The sequence below is a fragment of the Hoplias malabaricus genome, chromosome 4 (assembly GCF_029633855.1).
Source record: "Hoplias malabaricus isolate fHopMal1 chromosome 4, fHopMal1.hap1, whole genome shotgun sequence".
Classification (NCBI taxonomy): domain Eukaryota; kingdom Metazoa; phylum Chordata; class Actinopteri; order Characiformes; family Erythrinidae; genus Hoplias; species Hoplias malabaricus.
Window position 1 is genome coordinate 54,953,236 of NC_089803.1, and position 21,498 is coordinate 54,974,733.

Below are 21,498 nucleotides of genomic sequence, written 5' to 3' on the forward strand. Positions count from 1 at the left end.
AATATAGTATGTGCATAGATTTTTTCTGAAATTTTTAGGTGGGAAGTGTGGTAACTCAAAGCATGATTTGTGAATTCTGGTATTGAATTCACAAAGCAGGGGATATTCTAGAAAGAGGATTTTTCAGTTTCACAAGCAGTCCAATCCCACATCTTACCTGTCCATTATGAATAGAGCCGAGGGTCATGCTCATTGGACAGTCCTCAGTTCTGGGCTTTAAAATGCACTATGCAAGTTTGGCAAGATTTGGAATTGGTGATATCTCTGATGAAATGTGAAATGTGTGGTGGAACATTCTCCATTTAAACAAACTTTTCCTGTTATAGGCTTGACTTTGGGCTAAAGTTACCTTGTTAAATGAGAAATCTTTCTTTGTGGAATAGTTCAAAGAGACCAGTACAAAAAAAGCAGCCTATATATCTGTGAGTGTGAATATTGACACTGTAAACAGTTCTTTACATGAGTGTTCACCCGTCCAATGAGAAACAAGCCCAGAGAAAAAGATTCTTAGCTCCACTGACCAAACATAAGCAGATACTGTTACTTTGCTTCAGCACAAAGATTTTTGTGAACGTGTGTCCTCAGTATTCATTGCTTTCACTTTTAGGATTGCTACTCACACTCCTGTTCACAAATATTGAAGTTGTAAAAAATCCTTCTTGTAATGGGTTTTTTTGTGACGTCAGAGTATCAAAATGCTATTCAGGCTACCACAGTTTAGTTCCACACATTCAGTCTGAGGCTATTGTATGTTTGCCCATCCTACTTTATAAATGAGACAATGCAGAGTAGCCAGTCAGAAGAAAGGTCATTGACCAATAAAAAAAATTAAAATAAAATGTTTTTAGTTCATAATGGACATCAAAGCAAAATTTTAAAAAATGCACTTGCATCTTAAAGTCTATTATGTAGTAACATAACACTAGGAACATTGCTCTTAGATTTTGATTGCTCTCACCTACAAGAGCATTAGTGGGGTCAGGTAATGATTCTGGACGGTTAGTTCAGCAACAAAAAAGCCACTAAAATCCCAACAGGATCACTAGCACCTCCAAGCTCAGAGTTCCACTGCTCCACAGCCCCACACTGTGGAATGAATACAAAACATAGGCTTCTGTGTACCAATGTAAAAAACATATTTTATTTTTCATAGCATGATTTACCAGTGTAAAAACAATTATGCAAATAATATGTTTATATACATTATTTAAAATCCCATTCCAAAAGTTATTTAAATTCTCATTCCATATCAATTTGAACAAGAGCAAAGAGAAAGTAAAATACATTACAAATCTATATTCTCCACTCTTTACAAACTAAAATCCTGCATAAAATTCACTTTAAAATTACACTTGCATATAATACAAAAAAATATTATTAGAAAGCTGTGATTTTTAATCTGAGAGATGCAGGATTCAAGGTTGTGATTAACAATTTCCCCAGAATTCCTCTTTTCTCCTCTGAGCACGGTCAAGCACTTGGGATGCCATGGAGCAGGAGGCCGCCGATCGGGACGAGATCTCAGACATCCTGTCGTCTAAACAGGAGAAATGAAACGTAAATTCAGATATATAACTTCACAAGAACATTTTCAAATAGTTAGAAATGGTGCTGTATGCAAGAGAATATTATTTAATTGAAACTAGATTACAAACAAATACAAAAGTGCTAGCATGTCTTTTTTTGGCCAATGACATCAACAATCTAAAACTTATTAGTTGCTTTCAGCATGTGGACCACATCAAAGCATAAAAACTATCTAAAGTAGGTTAGTGTGCACTCTAGACAGGCAATGGTATTGTTTCATGTAAAACCATTGCTGACATTATCTTTAGTAAATTTAACGTATTTGGAAACTACCCTTTCCAAATCAACCTGAACATTTTAAATGATATTTTACCATTTTCAGAATCACTGGAAGGGAACACAAATAACTCTGGCCGATGGAGTCCCAGATCACCTTAAAAAAAAAAAATAAATAAAGATGAGATAAAAGGTTCACTGGTATTTTTTATTTTTTTTTGTTATTACCATTACCATTATAAATGTAATTTATAATATATCACACAGACACACAAATATATATATATATATATATACATACACACACTAATACTACATGAACAAACCTATCTGGACACACGTCATAACCACTGAACATGTATTTCATTCAGTCGTTCTGCCACAGGATTATAAAATCAAGCAACTTTGCAGCTTGCATTTACAAAACCTTGTGAAAGAATGGGTTGTTCCAAAGTGCTTACTGAGCCTGAGCATGTAAATATTCATTTCATAAAATTTGTTCCCTTCTAGATATTCCAAGAACTGTGAGTGGCATTATTGAAAAGTGGAAGCATTTAGGAGCCACAGCCATAAAGGGGCAGACCACATAAAGTTAAAGAGCTATGTTGCTGAGTCCTGAGGTACACCGTGTGTAAAAGTTGCCAACACTCTGCTGATTCGATAATTGCATCCAAACCTCCTTTAGCATTACCATCAGCACAAAAAACTTGCAAGGGATTCCATGGCCAAGCTGCTGGAAGCAAGCTTTAAATCACCAAGCCTAGCTTCCAATGGAGTGGTGTAAAGTTTGCCAGCACTGGACTCTGGAGCAGTGGAAATGTATTCTTGTGAATGGCTCTCTACCTGGCAGTCTGATGGATGAGTCTGATTTTGGCAAATACCTGGTGACTTTTGCCTGCCTGACTGCATTTTGCCAGGTGTAAAGTATGGTGGAGGAGGGATATTTTTCAAGACTTGGCCTGGCCTCATAGCTCCACTGAAGAGAAATGAGTATAAACAGCCTATCCCGCAAGGTTTAGACTTTGTAAGCAAAGATGGGTCAAGGTTAATCATTTTCTGCCAAACATTGTGAGAGAACTGTCAGTCAGGTATTTCACCTACATCTATAGTTGAAAACATAATGAAAAGTTCAGGAGAATCTCAGGGCATAAAGGCCAAGGGCGGAAACTGCTGCTGAATGTGTATGAAATTCGAGCCCTCAGACAGCATTGTTTGAAAAACCACTATGCTACCGTATTTGATATAGCCACATGGGCTTGGGAACTATTTGGAAAATCATTGTCACTCAACACAACCAGCCACTGCATCAAGAAATGCAAACAGAAACTCTATTAAGCAAAGAGTATATTATTTTTGTGCAAAAAATGCCACCCAGCCCTCTAGGCCAAAAGCCATCTTAGATTGGTTTTCTGCAGTCAGATAAATCCATGTTTCAGCCTGTTTTTGGGAAACCCGACATTGGATTCTAAATGCCATATATGAAAAAAATCCAAACTTTTTCCAACAAAAAGTGCAAAAACTAGCATCTGTAATGGCATGGGGTTTCATCAGTGCCCACAACATGTGTGATCTGCATATATGTGAAAGTACTGGTGATGGGAAAGCTTTCGTTGGTATTTTGTCGAGTCATATTTCAGTAAAGACATCTTTTCCAAGGAACTCCAAGTCTGTTTCAACAGGACAATGCCATTCCTCATTCCAATTGAAATTCCAATCCTCAAGTCCAATGAAAAACATGTACTAAGTCTAAAATATTAACTTTAAAGAAGAAGGAAAAAAACTTTATAAGTATATAAGTTTAAGTATTTCCATTCTATTGGTGAAAGAAAGATGCTATGGTCATATGATGTAGTAAATTAAAAATTGACAAAGAAAAAAAAATCACACACACACACACACACATATATATATATATATATATATATGTTTTTTTGTTTTTGTTTTTTTTTGCTGTCTTACAAGCGATCGAGTTGGATGTATGTGGCATCCAGTGGAATAGTCTTGGTATACGTCATGGCAAACAATGATGATTCTGTAGAATGGTCTGAAGGGCTGCGGTAAGATATTGCAGGTCACATATCCACATTTGCTATAATGTTTCAGTGTTTAAGTCTTGGTACAAGAAAGAGCATTCCATGAACAGACTTTCCATGAAACTCTTGCTTGTAGGATGATGTCAAAGCGTTCCCAGTAGGGACAACGCTACATCCAATTTTAACTTGGTCAAGTAACGTGAGGCCCTGTAGTTTCGGGGGGGAGCATCAGCAGACAGTGGATGGAAAAACACAGACTTCACATGTATACATGTTAATGGAAAAAAACAGACAGAAAGAGAGAGAGAAAAAAAGTGTTGGGAGACTGACCTAAATTACTCTCCTGTGGTAATTTAACCTCTCTCTTTTTTGCCCTGTCAGTAAATGAGTCATTATCACGTTTCTATGGCCATTCTGCTTGTCTGTCTTCAGTACGGCACCCATGCTATCTGTTGAAATCACCTGTGAAATGGCACTTAAGTCTGCTGAACATATTATAAGGAGCATATTATACAGAAAACAGCCCAAAGGTTGGAATATGAAACTGTGTCAGCGGCATAATTTGTATGAAACCTACCATTATGCTGAAACTCTGGGTTCCTCAGAGTGCCCTGGATCCTGTTAGCATGTGGTGAATTGCTGGCTATGAGCCTGTCACTGGAAGATTGTTTCAGAGGTGTTCTGATTATTTTTTGTGTAGGTGAGGGCCCAGGACTGTCCCCAGTCCATATCTCTTCTCTCAGAGGAAGCGGGTCAACAGTGGCCAGCCCTGCAGCGGAGGGAGAACGGAGCAAACTACCATTCTCAGCCTATGGAACATTATAGTATATACATTATTATTAAATTTGTCAATTTATTGCTGGTAATGTTAAAACTAAAAATAATATCTAACAATGGAACTACATTGTTCAAGTTTCATCTAAATATTTTCCAAACGGCCAGGTCCGGCATTGTAGTTTGAAATCCAATTTATTGTTATTGCAAGTAGATTTTATTCTAATTGATCTTTTCAGAATGATCTCAAGAAAAATACTTTTACCATTTTGTAAATCTAAAGCAGGATACTTGATTATCTCTGGTTTCTCAAGAATGAAAGACTGATTATATGGTGTTAACAGTTTGCTGGGCTACCACATTTTACATGGTTGTCCCATTTTCTCTTTTAGTAACTTGAGTTTAGTAAATATCTATTCGTGTTGTTTTTCAAAATAAAACCATCTGAGACTATCACAAATTAATTCATGACATTTAGGAGTAGCTTATCATTTTATTACAGAGTGCAGTTAAAGTACCTTGCTGTGTACTCGTGGAGGTGAGCTGTGACTGAGATATCTGTAAGGTGAGTGGGTTTTGCCCAGTGGTGCTTCACCCCTCCTAGATGTTTTTGAAGAATTCTTTGGGGGGGAAACCAACATAGCGCCTCCTGGAAGACAGAAGAACATCTGTAACACAGCTGGATTCCAAATTGTGTAAGGCACTGAGGAATTTATAATATAATAATAGGATAATATAAATATCATACTGTATGTATAATAACATTTTTTTAAGTTGCTGTTATTAAACAGTGACCATCCTTCAAGAAAAAATTAATTTGATTTAATGAATTAAAAAAATGAATTAACAATTTCTAAACTACTTCAAACAGAGTAAGGTTTGTAATAAGTGCAGGGTCTGCACTGCAGAATCTGATGTTTATTTTTAAATACATATTGGCCTATAATCAGAAGTCTGGGCACGACACCATTACATTTTCAGTGTTAACAAGTGCTGTCAATGTAGCCGTGTGATTTAGAAAGTGTGAAGGATCTGCCATAATAAAATGTGCGGGAATGCTTCTCTAAATACCTTATAAAAAAAACCCCGCTACACATCTAACATGTCTGTATGGAGTCACGGCATGACAAAGAAGCGAAACGTGTGGTTGTTTGCCAAAACGATAGAAGCTGTCCCCGAATGGAGAGTGGGTTGTCTAATGTCACTTATTGTTGGGTGTTTTTAATCATAGTGAAACTACTGCCAACATGAACAGAATTAACATCCAAATTCATGGCCAAGTTGTCTGCCTAATGCTCACAAAATATATTGACTTCTACAAACTTTGCACAAAGGCTTATCATTCCACTATGTGACATTCTTAGGTTGTCTGTTGAAAAAATAAATATTTTTAGCTTTTTTTCAGGGACCACAGGGTACATTTCTATTCAACAGAAATGATCCATCGTGATTACCAGTAACTGGGGTTGTTCGATCATAATGGGTCCTCTGTGCTGCCAGCATATTTTTCATTTTGGGAGTAGGCAACCGGCCCTCTTCCACAGAGATTTGAGACGCAGTTGTTGGTGACGAGGGTTGCCTCTTTGGCACTTTGACCCTGAACCACAACATTCATTACAAAAAATTCAGACTCACAATATAACCATACATTATGCATAACAGGGCTATGAAAAATATATAAATATATGCATTTCTCTAAATTATGCTTTAAAGTTTTTATATTAATGTGTAAAACAAATTAAATTAAATAAAACATATAACTCATCTTTTATAATGTAGGTCATAGTTATGTCTAGTAAAATAAATATAGAACTCTTTATACATAAATATATTACATTTATTTAAAGCTAATGTGTCTTTGAAATCACATGGAGTGGAGTAAAATCACATTGTTTAAATAAAAAATTATATCTCAAGATCTTTAACGAGGCACTTTATAAATCACATTTTGGTAAGTTACATTTAAATAAACTTGAAATATAATTGAAGTCAAATGAACATCCAATCATGACATGCCTGGAGAGCCCCACTCCTAATGCATAAACATGCATGTGGTGTGCATAAGCATACCTAAGCACATCTTGTTCAAGGCATGTATTGCTCATTGTTATCCTCTTTCTGATATTTTCAGTAGCAAAAGTGAAAGGAATGTTGACAATAAGTCCATGAAGCTGATAACTGCGTCACAGGTCAGTACAACAGAAGTTGGACAAGAAACGGCCAGTTACTTACTTCTCATTTTTGTTCACTGAATGTTCACTCATGAGGTCTTCTTCCTCATGTGATTTCTTTGGCTGCTGGACAGGTGACATCTCCCTCAGCTGCTTTATTTCAGCTACACCCTCTTTGCAAGGACCTGCTTCTTCCTCCCCCCAAGCCAGTCTTCTTTCTAAAGGAATTGTTGGGCCATTTGAAAGTCCAACACCTTCAAAAGAGCTCTTCCTACTAGTTGACAAGGAGACGGAAGCCACAGGGCTAGAGCTTCCCTTGACACAATCCACCCTTTAATAATACAGCATACAAAGCCCACATTCAGAAATATTATTCTAGCAAACAGATATAAATTAGACAGAGAAGATTTTTGATTTATTCATTTAGAAATTAATTGTTACTTTTTAATCTTAAGTGCACAGGTTTTATGAAGTTTGCACCATTGGCGTTTTATTTCATTTTACATTTTTGTCTGTTTATATAGATCTATTTATATAGATAATCTAGGGTAAGAACCTGAATTTAAAAATTTACAATCAGCCATAAGATTCAAACCAATTACAGGTGAATGGGTTATATTAGGCAGGTTTTCCTTCCTTGGCCCACGTTTTGGTAGGCATGATGCGCAACAGAAGCATCATAGGCAAAACAAGGCCAGTGGCTTTGTTGGGAAAATCTAGAGAAGTGGAAAGTCACTTGGCAAGAGCTGTGAGTGATGGAGGCAAGTCATATTAAGTTTTTGTTGTGAGCAACTTATGATGTCCTTCCAACGGCACAAAATCTTGGACGGGGGTAGATGAAGACACTAGTTACAGATTATATACGGGGATTATATACAGATTATATACACATTAAAGCATATTCTATCAGCTTGAGGGTCGGTATACATAGAGTCATAGTCAGGTGCTTAGTGTATTAGTGTGTATATTGGACAGCAAACACCTAGAGGTTAATTCATTGCAGAGTTGTTGTAGTAATAAAGCGGTTAGGTTTGTGCATGAGGGTGAGCGTATTTGACAGTGTGCAAGGCTATAAATATTGGTAGATGGGGTGAAGCACAAGACTGAAAATTGGTGGAAACAGGTTAAAAAATACAGGTCCCAGAGTGCATTTCATTAACTAAACTGAGGCCAGACATGGTGCTGTACTCTGAAAGTAAATGGATAGTTTACTTCATAGGGTTAACAATTATGTGCATGAAGTAGATGAAGCATTCAAAAGAAAGAAGCTGAAGTAGGCAGACTTGGCGGCTGAGGTGAGGGAACGTGGGTGGCAGGCACAGGTTAGAGCGGTGGAGATACGCGTTAGGGAATTTGTAGCCAAGTATGTCACATCCCTGCTTGTGCAATTCGGCATCAGAAACTAAGAGCCAGAAATTAAGGACAGCTGTGAAGGAGTTATCAGAAACAGCTCAAAGATTTAATCAGTATTTGTGGATAAGGAGAGCACAGATTACTTGGGGAAATACACTGTAGAGGTGCTGTTGTGGTTTTTGGATATCTTACATCTTATCTTGTGTATGGTTATAATGACATAAAGGGTAATTCTACAATATCATTTTGGAGATATTCTGAGCAAAATATTATAACCAGCTCAAGTTGCTCAGATCAATACACTTGCTCGTTTGTCCTGTTTCCAGCACATCAGTTTCAAGAATTGACAGTTCACTTGCTGCCACTGTAACAAGATAATGTTATTCATTTCATCTCTCAGTTGTTTTATTCGTATGGCTGATCGGTGTATGTGAGATTACCTTTTATGATGCATCAACATGACAACAAATGAAGCAAGAATTTGACAAAATAGGCATGCAGTTTGCACAAAATTGACTTCAAATACTTTTAGTAATATTACATTAGTCCCAAAACCAAAGTAGCAGATTGGGAAAAAAGCATCTTGGCTGATTTATTACATATAGAGGCCATCATCATTTTTTCACAATATGTGCAGCAATGGAAAACTGGATTCAAAAAATATTTTCAACCAGTATATTGTTCATTTACCTAATTTTAAAGGAAAAAGGTATATTATATAAAGTATATTATTGTCATTAATGTTCAGCTGCTGTAAATGTACATTAATAGGTCCAAAAAGTGTTTTTAAAGTCCAGTTGTTCCCTAACAACACAATACATTCTCTTCTCCAGAAGGAGATGTGAATATTTGTATTGTTGAAATGTGTAAAATAAAATTATATAATATGAGTCTTGAAGATTAAATGGGGTGTGTAAAATTAACACAACTTTAAAATCTACAGTTATTATTGAATATAGAAATAGTATAGGTAATTATGCTGCCTAATTAAAGATACTGAATTTGTATCCTTGGGTGTACCACCACAGTGACAGCAATGACACAGTGAGATTTTTTGTGTGCATGTTATAATAAAAAAAATGAGTATTGGGGCTGAAATATGATTAATTTTGTATAATATATATATATATATATATATATATATATATATATATATATATATATATATATATATATATATATATATAGCCTGATATAACGCAAGAAAATAATTGAAAGATGGCTTTCAAGCCCACTTTGGTTTGTTAGTTCACCTTGCCAAGTCCAAGGCCTCAATGATTGGACTGTTTGGAGAGTGACTATCTGGTTCAGTGAGAGTAGAGGAAGAGGAGGTGCTAGAGACTTCCCACAGACAGTTCTGTTCTGACAGGATCTGGCTGAGGTGCTGCCGGGAAAAGTGTGTCCCCCAGGCCCTCCTCCTGTAAACTTCTGCTTTTTCCCGTAACTCACGCACCTATAATAAGAATCAGATCAGTATATCAGCAATCCGATGTGGAAACGCTGAAGTACACATAACTCAAATCACGTCCAGTAAAACTTTGTAAGAGCCAAAGTAGAGACAATTGTATTAAATATGTACTTGAATTGAAAATAAAAAACTGTATGATAACATTACAGAAGGTTTAAAAATATACATAGGAAATATACATGCTGATTCATCCACAGTGTTCTGTCATACATAGAAACATGAAGCTTCACAAGAGATATAGCAAGATATGTTAGCACAAAAAGCAAAATGATTATAGCACCATTGATTTCTACAGTGTCAATGGATTTCTGATCGAAGGTTTGCAGACTAAAGTGTAAACGGAATGGATAAGGTTCTAAATTAATGTGGCATTTTATATGTTCATGACTGTACAAGAGATGAGAAATCTGTGTGGTTATAGATATGGGTGTGTCATCTTCGTTTATGCAATAGCACCAAAAATGTTCAGTAAATTAAGCCACTGAGATATAGGAAACATGTCCTACATTTCATCATAATTTCCTTTGTTCCTAGCAGTCTTCAGTCAATGCATTGTGCAATTTCCGTAGGAGTTTCATGCCAACAGGTATTTCTTTTTTTGTATTAAATTTTTTGATAACTGTTGATATAATCTATTTCTTGGCTTAGGTTAGAAAAAAGATAGTAAAAGCTTCCTTAAGTATCTGCACACTTAAGAAATCCCCTTTTCCACAGGATATGATGTCATATGATTTACCAACATGTCATTTTGCAAAGGATGGACACAGCCTCTGGTTATATAAACAGTTCATTTTATAATAGGCCAAGATGTTGTAATATTTACAGTTGAGAACATCCAGTCCATAAAAAGTTAATGATACGATATATTTAAGAAGAACTAAAAGCAAAGTTGCTATAGTAACATACATCCTTATGTAAAATTAAGCCAGTCCAAGTAGTAATTTAGTCTACTAATCCTGAAGAGATCTTCAAAAACACTTTCAACTGAATGGATGATATGCCACTGCTATCACATGATAAACATAGCTTAGTGACACTTTAGCTTAGTGACTTCTGCCTGGGAATATTGAAGATATTCAATATAACCCTCCTGAAGAACCAAAGCAACTTAAGAACCTGAAAAACTACATGGTTCCACTGGAAATGTTTTCGTAAGTTTGTTGGAATCTCCCTGAGGCATAACTTCAAAGCACAAGTGTACAGGTTAATTTACCTGACCTGTGAAGTTTTGTGTCAAAAAAAAAGAAAAAAGAAAATGCCATCTGCACTGTAAATTATGCAGATGAAAACAATATAAAATTTTAAAAGATAGGTTTTTCAGAAAACTTCTAAAACTGAATTATGAAGGTTTGGGGGAAAAATCATTGATTGTTTCTTTGAAATTCCAAAAGCTTGTCTCCAAAAAAGAATTGTTTCTAAAAAAAAAATGTTGTAGTTAAATTCTGTGAAATATTAAGCATATTGGTTACAAAATAGAAATGTAATATTTAAAGGAAAAAATATATAACAATCAGTTTAAGTTTATAAAATATATTATATATATTATATATAAAATATGTAAGTTAGTTTAGAGCATAACTGATGGGCCAATCATCATGAAATATTCATGCCATGTAATATGCAGCTGGTATTTTAAAATGAGAAATTATGCTAATGGAGTCACAAGATTTTTTTCAAACAGTTAAAACAGGTTATCTGTTTTTTTGTTTTTTTTGTCGACTTAATTGCATACTTAATAGCTGTTTTGCCTGGTAATTATTTTAATGAAGAAGGACTTTGACATTTGTACAGACCTGTATCCGGAAATATCAGCTTATGTGTTACAATTTAACAAGTCTTTAAACTATTTATAATTGTATATACACTATGCATATAAGCAGACAAAGCAAAAAACAAAAAACCTGAAAGCTCTGAAGAAAGGATGCTGTTTAAAAATCTTGTTGACTCAATAGCAGTGAAACTCACATTTCACTTATGTCTAATCTAAACCTATGTGTGGGGGTCTAGGAACCTGACACACATGAACAGAAATACAATCGTTAGGGAGTAGACTGCAAAGGTATTAATGAATCAGAGGGACACAGATATAAAACAAGAAAAGATAATAATACAGCAGAGCAGCTATTTACCTCATTATACCACTCGTGACCCTGCAAAATCGATGACACAGATCAGTTAATAATGAGACCAAGGTGCCACCTCTTCTAACTGCTTATGCTTACTTTTATTTGCTACAGTGGAAGAAGTGCTTTTTACTTCTGCCATTTTTAAACCTTTGGAGGGTAATGCTAAAACCACAAACAATGGCATAATTTCTCCAGGTTTTTAATTTCATATTTTTCATGAACTCTATAAAAGAATAATCTGCATCCTGGAGATGATTTAAATAGAACTGTTAGAAGACTACAAAAATATCTAACAGTTTAACTCTGGCTTTTAAACAATTACATCTTATACAACTGATAAAAATAGAAAGTAGTAGCTTTCCAATATTTTTAGTGAATAGCTTATTTGTTTTGCATACATAAATATAAGTAAATTTAAAATTTGATGCCTACAAAACACTCCAAAAAAAGTGGTGACAGGGACAAAATATGAGTAATAAATATATAGATATACAAGTTACACCATTTTGTATACAAATAAAATGTATTTGAAGCATGACTCATGCTTCATGACTCATGCCTCTGATGCGATACATCCCTGCCCACTGAATGTATGACATGAGTGAAGTTACAGTTAATGTAGTTCCATATCGATGTTGACGTACTGGGATTTTACAGAGCCATATGCTGTCGTCCAATCAAAGTCTTTTCCTGAAAAAACTGATTAAGGTTTATAAATAGTTATAAATTATTATTGTTATCAATAAGGCTCTAAACACCTTAAAGATCATTATAATCATTTGTAACACAGAGATAGAACAGGTGACAGTGATCTCTTTTTGTTTAATACTAAAACTGTCAGAGAAGTTACTAAAAATATCAATTTTGTTTGTTAGAAACTGGAGCCTTTCTGTCCTCAGGCACCCAATGCAATGTCTTTGCTTATTAGCTGTATCACTTTCTAACAGATTGGGTGTTTAATTCATTCAGCTTGGTGGTTAAATGGTTATTAACAAATATGTGATGAAGCTAACAGGCTTAAATGCATCTTTTTAAGGTGGAAAAGTAAAGTATGTTTGAGGGAAAATAACAACCGTTGTTTGTAGGTGGATGACATTTAACTTGTATTTAAGCTTTTATTCACTACTTGAATTACCACAGAAGCTCATTTGTAACTCGAGTTGTTTAGTTTTATAGCACTTTCAGTAATGCAGTTAGCAGTCTCCCAAGTTTGGAGATGTTTGCACCTTAGGTGATCCTAAACAGCAAATATAATTTAATATTATCCACCTATGGAGTAGAAAAAGAGTTTTTAATGTTTGGAGTTCTCCCATTGACTACAAAAACCCCAGATGACTCTGCCATGAGCAAAGAGATGAAAAAAAAATCACCATACCAGACCAAGACCAAGATTTTTGTTTTTTCTAATTAACAGACACTAGGGCTTCAAAAATACATTAGACTGGTTTTGAGCATGAAAACAGACTGGAGAGCTAGCAAATGCAGAGAAAACCTTCTGAATTTTTAAAAAAGTATTTTTTGATTACAGTTGTGAACCTCGGCTTTAACGCTGACTGATAAAAAAGATGAAGTAAAGTCAGTATCCAGCACCATCTAAGATTTAAACATGTAGGTGGATGTGGGTTCACTATTTGGCAAATAACAAGTCACTGTTGACTCAGAATTCTGCAAAACTGATTTGAGATACCACTAGTTGTAAAGAAACACTATATAAATAAATCTGAATTTAAATGAATTTAACTGAATAGTTCTGCATGTGCTACAACAGTGAATTGACTGGCCTGTCTACAGTCCAGTTCTCTTTCTCATATAGTTTCCTATGATGCATCATGAATAAAATAATCAGACAAAACTTACCACAGACTGTTGAACAGTTAAAGTCGTTTATCAGGGATGAATTGGCAACATCCACTTACAAAATTACAACTACTAGAATCTTCACATCCCAAACAATTAAAAAGCATAATTAAAAACAGAAACATTTTGTGAGTATCATGTTGGCATCACATTTTAAATTAGCTTATATTTACAAAATAAAATCTGATTGGTCAGTGAAAACACAGGAAATGTGTTCTGTCAACTCATTAAATAAATGTTTAAGAGAATTACCAAAACACAGATTCCTTATACTTTAATTTTATACCTATTTCAACTTATAATAAATCAGTATACACTGACCAACCACCATCCAGTAAGTTAATCATAAGTTAGAAACATTTGAAATATGAATAAAAATGCAACCAGAAACAAAATAAAAGTTCAAGCAAACAAACAAATTGTTTCTGGCTATAGCATGTGCGTTAGTCTGAGTATTTCAGAAACTGCTTATTCCATCAGACATTGATGTACAGTCTCTAGTTTACACCGAATGGTGTGAAAAATCATAAATGAAAATCATCCACTGGTGGTTCTATGGGCAAGAAAAACACATTGGATGAGAGGTCTAAGAATTACCAAAACAGGTACAGGTAGGTGAGCCTACAGTAACTTGACTATCCACTCTTTACAATATGGTTCATAGGAAAAGCATTCCTCTATGTACAACATTTCAAGTGTTTGAGATGTTTTAAGTTCATGAGCTACAAGAGCTGAAAAACACATCAGGTTCCAGTCCTGTCAAGAAAGGGACTAAACTGAACATAGGTTCAATTGTATTGAACACGTTGGAAGATTGGAAGATTCTGAAAACCTCTCATGATCTGATGAACCTTTATTTGTGCTGTATCAGGTGGTAGGGCCAGAATTCAAGCAATGTTTGAACGTCACAGTTTGAGACAATTGTTGCTTACAGTGTGCATCCTTTTGTGGCTACATCCAGCATGATAATGTTACTTGTCACGAAGCACAAGTGATCTCAAACTTGTCCCATGAACATGACAATGAGTTTATGAACTTTAAAAGCCTACTCAGTCACCAGATCTGACTGTAATGGAGCACCTTTGGGATGTGATACAAAAGGAAGATCATAGTATGAATGTGCAGCTATGATGAATCATGTTAGCAGAGACCAGAATCTGTAAGCAATATTTCCTGCACTCAATTCAAAGTAATATAAATGCAAGGGAGGAAGAGGTGGTGTTCCTAATATGGTGGTGAATGTAGTGTTTATACTTATAATATGCTTACTAATCTGTTTTGAGACACACTATCTATAGCCAAAATAATAGTCTAGTTCCTTGTGTACAGTAATAAAAATCAGAGGTCATTTTATGGTGAGAATAATTATGATCAAACTAAAACAAGGAAGAATGTTGTATCCTTGTATACTGTAGATTTCCTGTTCAGCATAATTGTTTCATTATGTAGGGATGAGTGATTTGCAGTCAACACATGACTTACCTCCTCTCCCGAAGCCCTGGACCTGACCCAGGCTCCGTCTCTGTAGTAGTACTGAAGAGGAGAGCGGAAATTTGAGGTATATTCAGTCTTTACTCTCCTGCCGCAAAAAGAAGACTGGGTTCATCCTTGTAGGGTGTGCAGTATGTACAGTAAAACACTATAGATACTATAAATATGCACAGTTATAGAGGATATAATTTTACAAAGAAACGAAAACAAATATTTTTTTTAATTCTGTGCTGTCAGATAAACAATAACATACAACTATAAAATATAAATCTAAAACTTCCTTATTTGATTTATCTCAACAAAGCCATAAACAGCCACACACCTCATGACTTTCGGTGAAGCATCTTTATGTTCACATGGAGCCCTCATTTCCTGCTGCTGTGACTCTGGAGGATTTTCCTCTTTGGGTCTTAGCTTCTTGTTGAGCTGCTGATCCCTCTTTTTCTTCCTTGTACTCTGTAATTGAAGAAATCAATGTAGGGCACAGCAATAATATATGTTAACAAATTGTACTTCCAAATAGGAAAATTATTGATTTATTTATCTTACAATTTCATATAAATAATTTTTCACTTGATTCTCATTGAAAGTCCTGATAGTGGATCCTAAATCTTTAGACAATACTCCAATGATACTATTGACTTAAGTGAATTTGATCGGACTTTATCACTATGTTGTCAGCCTCGTTTTTGTAGAAAGAAAAATATTTTTTGCATGGATATGGAGTTATCTGGATTTGATGATTCTGTAAAAAAGGGTAATGTTGCAGCTGTCAATACTAAATAAAAATAATGTAAATCTTCATTCATCATACTACTAAGTACTTAATTGCTCATATTGACATTTTAATATAATAAAATAACAAAAAAAGCACTTAATGTCTATAGGTTAAAAGCTGTATTTGTGAAGAGTCTTATAATTACTTCTTAATATTTTTTTCTTTTATAGGACATACTGATTATATGATATACCTAAATCTGCCGTACCTTCTCTACAGAGACATTTTCCCTTTGGAACAGTGGGACCTCATTTAGATCCAGGTCTCGCCGTAAGCGTGGGGGTCTAGGTGGAGAAGAACCTTTAAAACTCCTTTTATATTCAGTCTCCATTCCTGCTGGTTCAGACTTGAAAGGTGGGATTGACCTGTTACTGGTGTATAACATCTAGAATGCAACAGATCAAAAGAACAAGCCTGAAATTAAATAAATACATTCTATGTGCATATATAAGGGTTTTTTCACATCCTTAAAAAATGTATCATTCAGTCAATCTGGCAGCTAAAGTTATTTTGAAATAGAATGTTCTAAATAATGGCATAAATAACTCTGCTACCATCTACTGGATGGTTTCCTCATGAAAGAAAATAAGCAATAAATTTCCCCCATAATCCTTGCAGTGGTGCAGATGTTTATTAAATCAGGTTTAATTTCTTTTTTTATAGATAAGAAATATGAAAATATCATTATCATATCATATTATCCACTCAGGCTGTGCAATATATTATTTGTTGTTATCATGTATTCAGGCTTTGCAACAGTGATGCCACCAAAGATGTTAGAAAGTACTTTTCAATCAAATTGATTGTTAACTACAATTTAATTATAGCTTATGATTTCAGAGAAATTGGGTAAGCAAAATAATTCATTTGAATAAGGAAGGAGGAACCAAAGGAAATTGAAATCGAAAGTGAAAAAACAATTGATCATGTACCTGTTGTGCAGAGAGTAGTGGTGATTCAGCTGCAGGACTTTTCCACAGAAACTGTCTCTGATACTCTGAACTATGGCGGCCATTCCTCTTGCGTTCTGACCTCAGACCTGCCTTCTTCCTCAGTACATGTTTTACCTAAGGAACAATATCCAAAGCATTTGTTAATTAATGTACAGTTCCATTGTAACTGAAGTCAATTAATTTATACTGAAGCATTGGCTAACAAAGATATATATATGTTTACCATAGTCTTCTATAGGAATTTTCCACTTTTTTTAGACACAATACATATACCTTATACATAGACATAAATAAATACCATCTATTTCCATGAATAATTTGCACACAACACCCCACATTAGCTATGTGTTTTTATATGGCAGGTGTTTATCATCACAATGACTGTGGGTATATTTCAAGTGCATACCCCATTAAACGTCCAAAGTATAAATATGGAAACCATGGTAGGCTTCAATCCTGATATGTTCCCTGTTATTGCAAACTAAAGCTTTGAACAGTACCCACCCCATTTGAAGGTTTCTCCTGTTTCTTTTGATCAGCAAAGGGACGTGCTATTTGAAGAGATGGGCCCTGGGTTGTTAGGGCCTGCTGAGGTTTGGAAACTCTTGGGGCCAGAGGGGTCTCTAGCTTCTCTCCATTGCTGGTTTGTGCCACATGGACCATACATGGAGGGCTAACAGGCTTGGCTTTATTCTTCTGCCTTCGTGGGATACCTGAATCCCCCCACTGGAGAGAACTGGACACTTGGGTTGGGTAGAAAGGGACCCTCCTCTTAGATTGGAATTGGGGTTCTTTGCTAATTCCTATAGAGAGAAATTTCAAGGCTTATCCACATTTATTTTAAATATTCATACTTGCAATTTTAAGTTCAAGTACTGTAACAACACAAGGGAAAACAAAAACACTTTTTTTATCATTATTTTTTCAACTGAGACATATGGTGCACCGCTCCTGACAAAAAAAAATATGTTCAATTCAAGTGTGGCACGGTGGCGCACTGGTACTGTCACAGTCACACAGCTCCAGGGACCTGGAGGTTGTGGCTTCAAGTCCCACTCCTGGTGACTGTGTGAGCAGTTTGCTGTGTTCTCCCAATGTCTGCATGGGTTTCCTCCCATGGTCCAAAAACACACATTGTTAGGTGGACTGGTAACTCAATAGTGTCCATAGGTGTGAGTGTGAGTAAATGTGTGAGTGTGAACTCTAGGGGAGTTCCTGCCTTGTGCCCAACGATTCCAGGTAGGTTCCGGACCCACCATGACCCTAAACTGGATAAGAGGTTACAGACAATGAATGAATGTTAAATTCAGGTCATTTTCAATACTTTCCCCACAGAATTTTCTGAAAGTCTATAATTCTCGTGGTCTGGAATATTGTACTGCTCAATAATTCTGATTTTGAATTCTTACAGCTGTCTTCACTGGAAAAGATAAGAGGACCATTGAAATGCCACTCAGTAAATCACTACATAAGCTGTAAACCTTTTCAATACAAACATGTCTGTGACATTGTCTATATGTTAAAATGACTGCTGTATCTTACCCTGTTGGTCAGAGCGGAGACCAGCCAATTTCATTCTGTGCTGCAGTGACGTGTTCTTCACTCGTTTTGGTCCAGTCTTGTATTTACTCTGATACTCACTGATTCCCTATAGCATGATAGGAACAAAAACTATGGATGAGCAAATTAAGCCATTATTTGCTGCAGCAGAATTGGTCCTATATTTAGCTGTGTTTTTGAATTCCTCCTCTGGTCATCAGTGAAACCCTTAAAAATAATCTCTGTCATCACAATGATATATTAAGACTTTACTTAAAAAGAAACAAAAACCTGAATGCCTTTAAAATGGCTAATGTGCAACTCTACACCTTTTCCTTTATTCAGTATGCACACATGCATTAATATTGAATTAATCCTAGTCTTTATTACACTACACGCCTCCACTGCTCATCTGCTGTTGGAAAGCCCCAGACCATGATTTGTTCCTCAGGTATATGACATAAGAAACTCATTTGAAACTGTATTTGAAACACTGCAGTTTCAACCATTCTGCATCACTGCTTATTTCATGCAAGATATTGCTTCTAGCACATATAAACACCACATGAGCAAGTTTTAAAAACTCAATTTTCATTGGATGGGTTCTTTAACTCTCTTAACATGCATATGGACCTGGCAATGAATGGGTTTATAAGGATCAAAGTTTTACCTTAATCCAAGTTTAGCGGGCTAATCAATAGTGCAGTACAATAAGACTGTCTCAATCCTTCCTTATCCTCGCGTCAAGGTATTATTAAGCCAACACACTGAATCTCAAGGTCGTCCTTTGCAACATAAGTAAGTTTGGCTAAATAACAGGGCTATTTTCAGACAAACCAAGTAAACACAGATAACGACCAACCTGTATTAAGGAATCTGGTTCACATGTTATATGATAACTCAGAAAGACCATCAAGCTGGTATGACTAAATCTATTGGCTTTCCTTATTGATATGTCTTAATTAGCATTAAAGACCAAGACTTTCCTTTATGTAGGACACTTCTATGTAGAAAGTTTTTCACATTTAACATCCCTAGCTATATACAGTGTCCTGCACATAGGTCTTGCAAAATATATAGTGTATAATTTATGTATTTAACTAACGTTCAAATGGATACATTTGGGATTCAGGTTTGTGTGCACTTTGATTGTTAGCCGTTTAATGTTGTGACCTATATGTAGTGCACTATATAGAAGGCAGGGTCCATTGAAGATATCAAAGTGTATATCTGATATATATGTATACACACACCTCAAAAATCGGGAAAGCACTAGATATATCTTATTTTTGTTAGCATTACAAACAGTTAGCATTACAAAACCACCAGGAGCCAGCAGAAAGGCTTAATGTTGTCCCTGTCTTTCAGCAGCCCATGTAGTGATAGATGTTGACGTTACTAAGTCGAGTTTCTTCTACGACTCCAGTCTCCTACAAGCGATTTTAAGTTCTCTTTGCGAATGTACGAATTTCGTCTGAAGGCGGAAAGCAATAGATTTTACATTACCCTCTATGGACTCGGTAATTTTCCTGTTTATTGTCGAGCAGAGAAAGCGAAACCGATTTGTCCCGATTGCCTAGGTTTAGCTTTGACTTTAAACGTGATGACGTAGCTCAGGGACGTTGCGCTGTGTTTTTCAGTTCTCTAAGAACGCAAAGCCCGTTGTTTACCTTCTCCTCTGTCTGAATAACGTTGATAACATACCTTAAACCGGACTGTCATTTTAAATTCTGGAGATGAGTCGAGAGAGTGTTTTCTGGGTTTGTTTCGCTCTAGACGGAGGTGCTGAGAAATGAAAAATGAGCTGTGGTTACGGTGGACGTTCGTTTCCGTGGTGACCGCTGTAGCGTCCCTCGAAACGCGCCTGCGCAGAAAAGCGCGTCGGTAATCAGCTTTTGTTGTGCAGCTTGTGCAAAACACCCTTTTGTAATGACCTCCATCCTGCCTCCGCTCTCAAAGGAACCCTGCAGATTTACACACTTCTTTAAACTTTTTAGCGCGGCAGTAACAGATTGATACCGTGTTGTAAACCATTTATTAGAACAAACATTAAAGCAGTGGTTTACTTCCAAATGGGTTAATAAGTCACCCTCAGTTAATCCCTAAAACGAACCCCCTAACGTCTAAAATTGGCTTTGTTGTAACTCCACCAGTAATGTGGTAAATTAAAGAAAACCCCAAATGCCTTAAAAAGTGTCTTAATTAGATGTAACTGTACACATTAATATTCATTCGGTATGTGCAAACAAAATAACACACAGTTAGTCCCTGTCTCTATCTCCAATTACAACTCCAACACTCTCCTGCAGCTTGAAAGGCCCACCCTGACAGTTGATGGCATTGCTTCGATTTAGAAGCCCCGTCTGTCTGACTTTGTCTGTTTCAGACTGTAAAAACATTACACTTTCAAAGCTGAAACGATCAGGTGTGGGGCTGCCTGTATATTTCATGCATGACCTTCAAGCCTATGGTAAAAACATGATTTTCCGATGAAGGTTGACGTCATTAAAAAACAGTATAACTCCAGAACTCACAGCTTCAATCCTCAAATAATCTGAAAAACCTAAATTATAATAACAAACTCTCGGAGCTAGCATGAACTAAAATTAAGAACTTGTAATTTTTTCAGTGATTTTTCAGCAAGGTCAATAGGTCAATAGGTACAGAGTTTGCAATGTAAAAATAAGTTGTTTGTCGCCCTCTTTTGGATAAAAATGGTACTACACAGAGGTTACAACACAAGTAATCTTCATAAGTAAAATGTGATATTATAATTCATGTAATTGGTAATGTGTCATATGTTTATATGTCATATGTCATATGACTAGGAACACTGATTAAAGTGACATCTGCGATGATATTTAAGTATTTAAACGTTAATGCGTTGATCCTCATGTGAAGGAGAGTGCCATTGAAGGATATGTTCAGGCTGTATCAGCAAGATAAAGAGAGAGGGGATATTATAATTGAATTGCAAGGCATAAACCCTTAATTACTAGGAGAAATACACATTTCAGTGATGAAAAGAACCTACTCACCCGTCTACATAGATGGGGAAAATAGTCATAGGATCAGGTGAATTGTCCTTCACCATATTCTCCACAAGTGGGCGAGAGCATTACATATGCCAAGAGAATAGAACAGTCCTTATG

General features: G+C 35.8%; 1 protein-coding gene across 5 annotated transcripts; it reads right to left on the bottom strand.

Moving 5' to 3' along the window:
• Positions 1-1,173: 1,173 nt before the first annotated feature.
• Positions 1,174-20,162, bottom strand: mdm1 (Mdm1 nuclear protein). 5 transcript variants are annotated; one of them, XR_010802228.1, is made up of 16 exons: positions 20,051-20,162; positions 18,350-18,455; positions 17,312-17,610; positions 16,787-16,921; positions 16,063-16,239; positions 15,399-15,532; positions 15,068-15,164; positions 11,732-11,752; positions 9,388-9,587; positions 6,843-7,112; positions 6,065-6,207; positions 5,129-5,259; positions 4,414-4,645; positions 4,167-4,298; positions 1,901-1,960; positions 1,465-1,537 (listed from the first exon to the last, which is right to left on the bottom strand). XR_010802228.1 is itself a non-coding variant. In XM_066668349.1 (15 exons), the coding sequence occupies exons 1-15, from the start codon at positions 20,066-20,068 to the stop codon at positions 1,428-1,430; spliced, it is 2,133 nt and encodes a 710-aa protein (XP_066524446.1). In that variant the 5' UTR covers positions 20,069-20,162; the 3' UTR covers positions 1,174-1,427. The 5 variants fall into 5 exon arrangements, 4 of the variants coding, with proteins under 4 accessions (XP_066524446.1, XP_066524448.1, XP_066524447.1 ...); XM_066668349.1 differs by lacking the exon at positions 4,167-4,298 and having other exon boundaries at positions 1,174-1,537; XM_066668351.1 differs by lacking the exons at positions 4,167-4,298; positions 20,051-20,162 and adding an exon at positions 19,853-19,955 and having other exon boundaries at positions 1,174-1,537.
• Between the last annotated feature and the right edge of the window lie 1,336 nt (positions 20,163-21,498).

Coding starts and splice junctions, on each gene's coding strand:
- mdm1 (XM_066668349.1), bottom strand. Junction 17,611..18,349: donor TCTCCGCTCTGACCAACAGG/GTAAGATACAGC, acceptor TTCTCTCTATAG/GAATTAGCAAAGAACCCCAA. Junction 5,260..6,064: donor TCGAACAACCCCAGTTACTG/GTAATCACGATG, acceptor TCTGTCTTCCAG/GAGGCGCTATGTTGGTTTCC.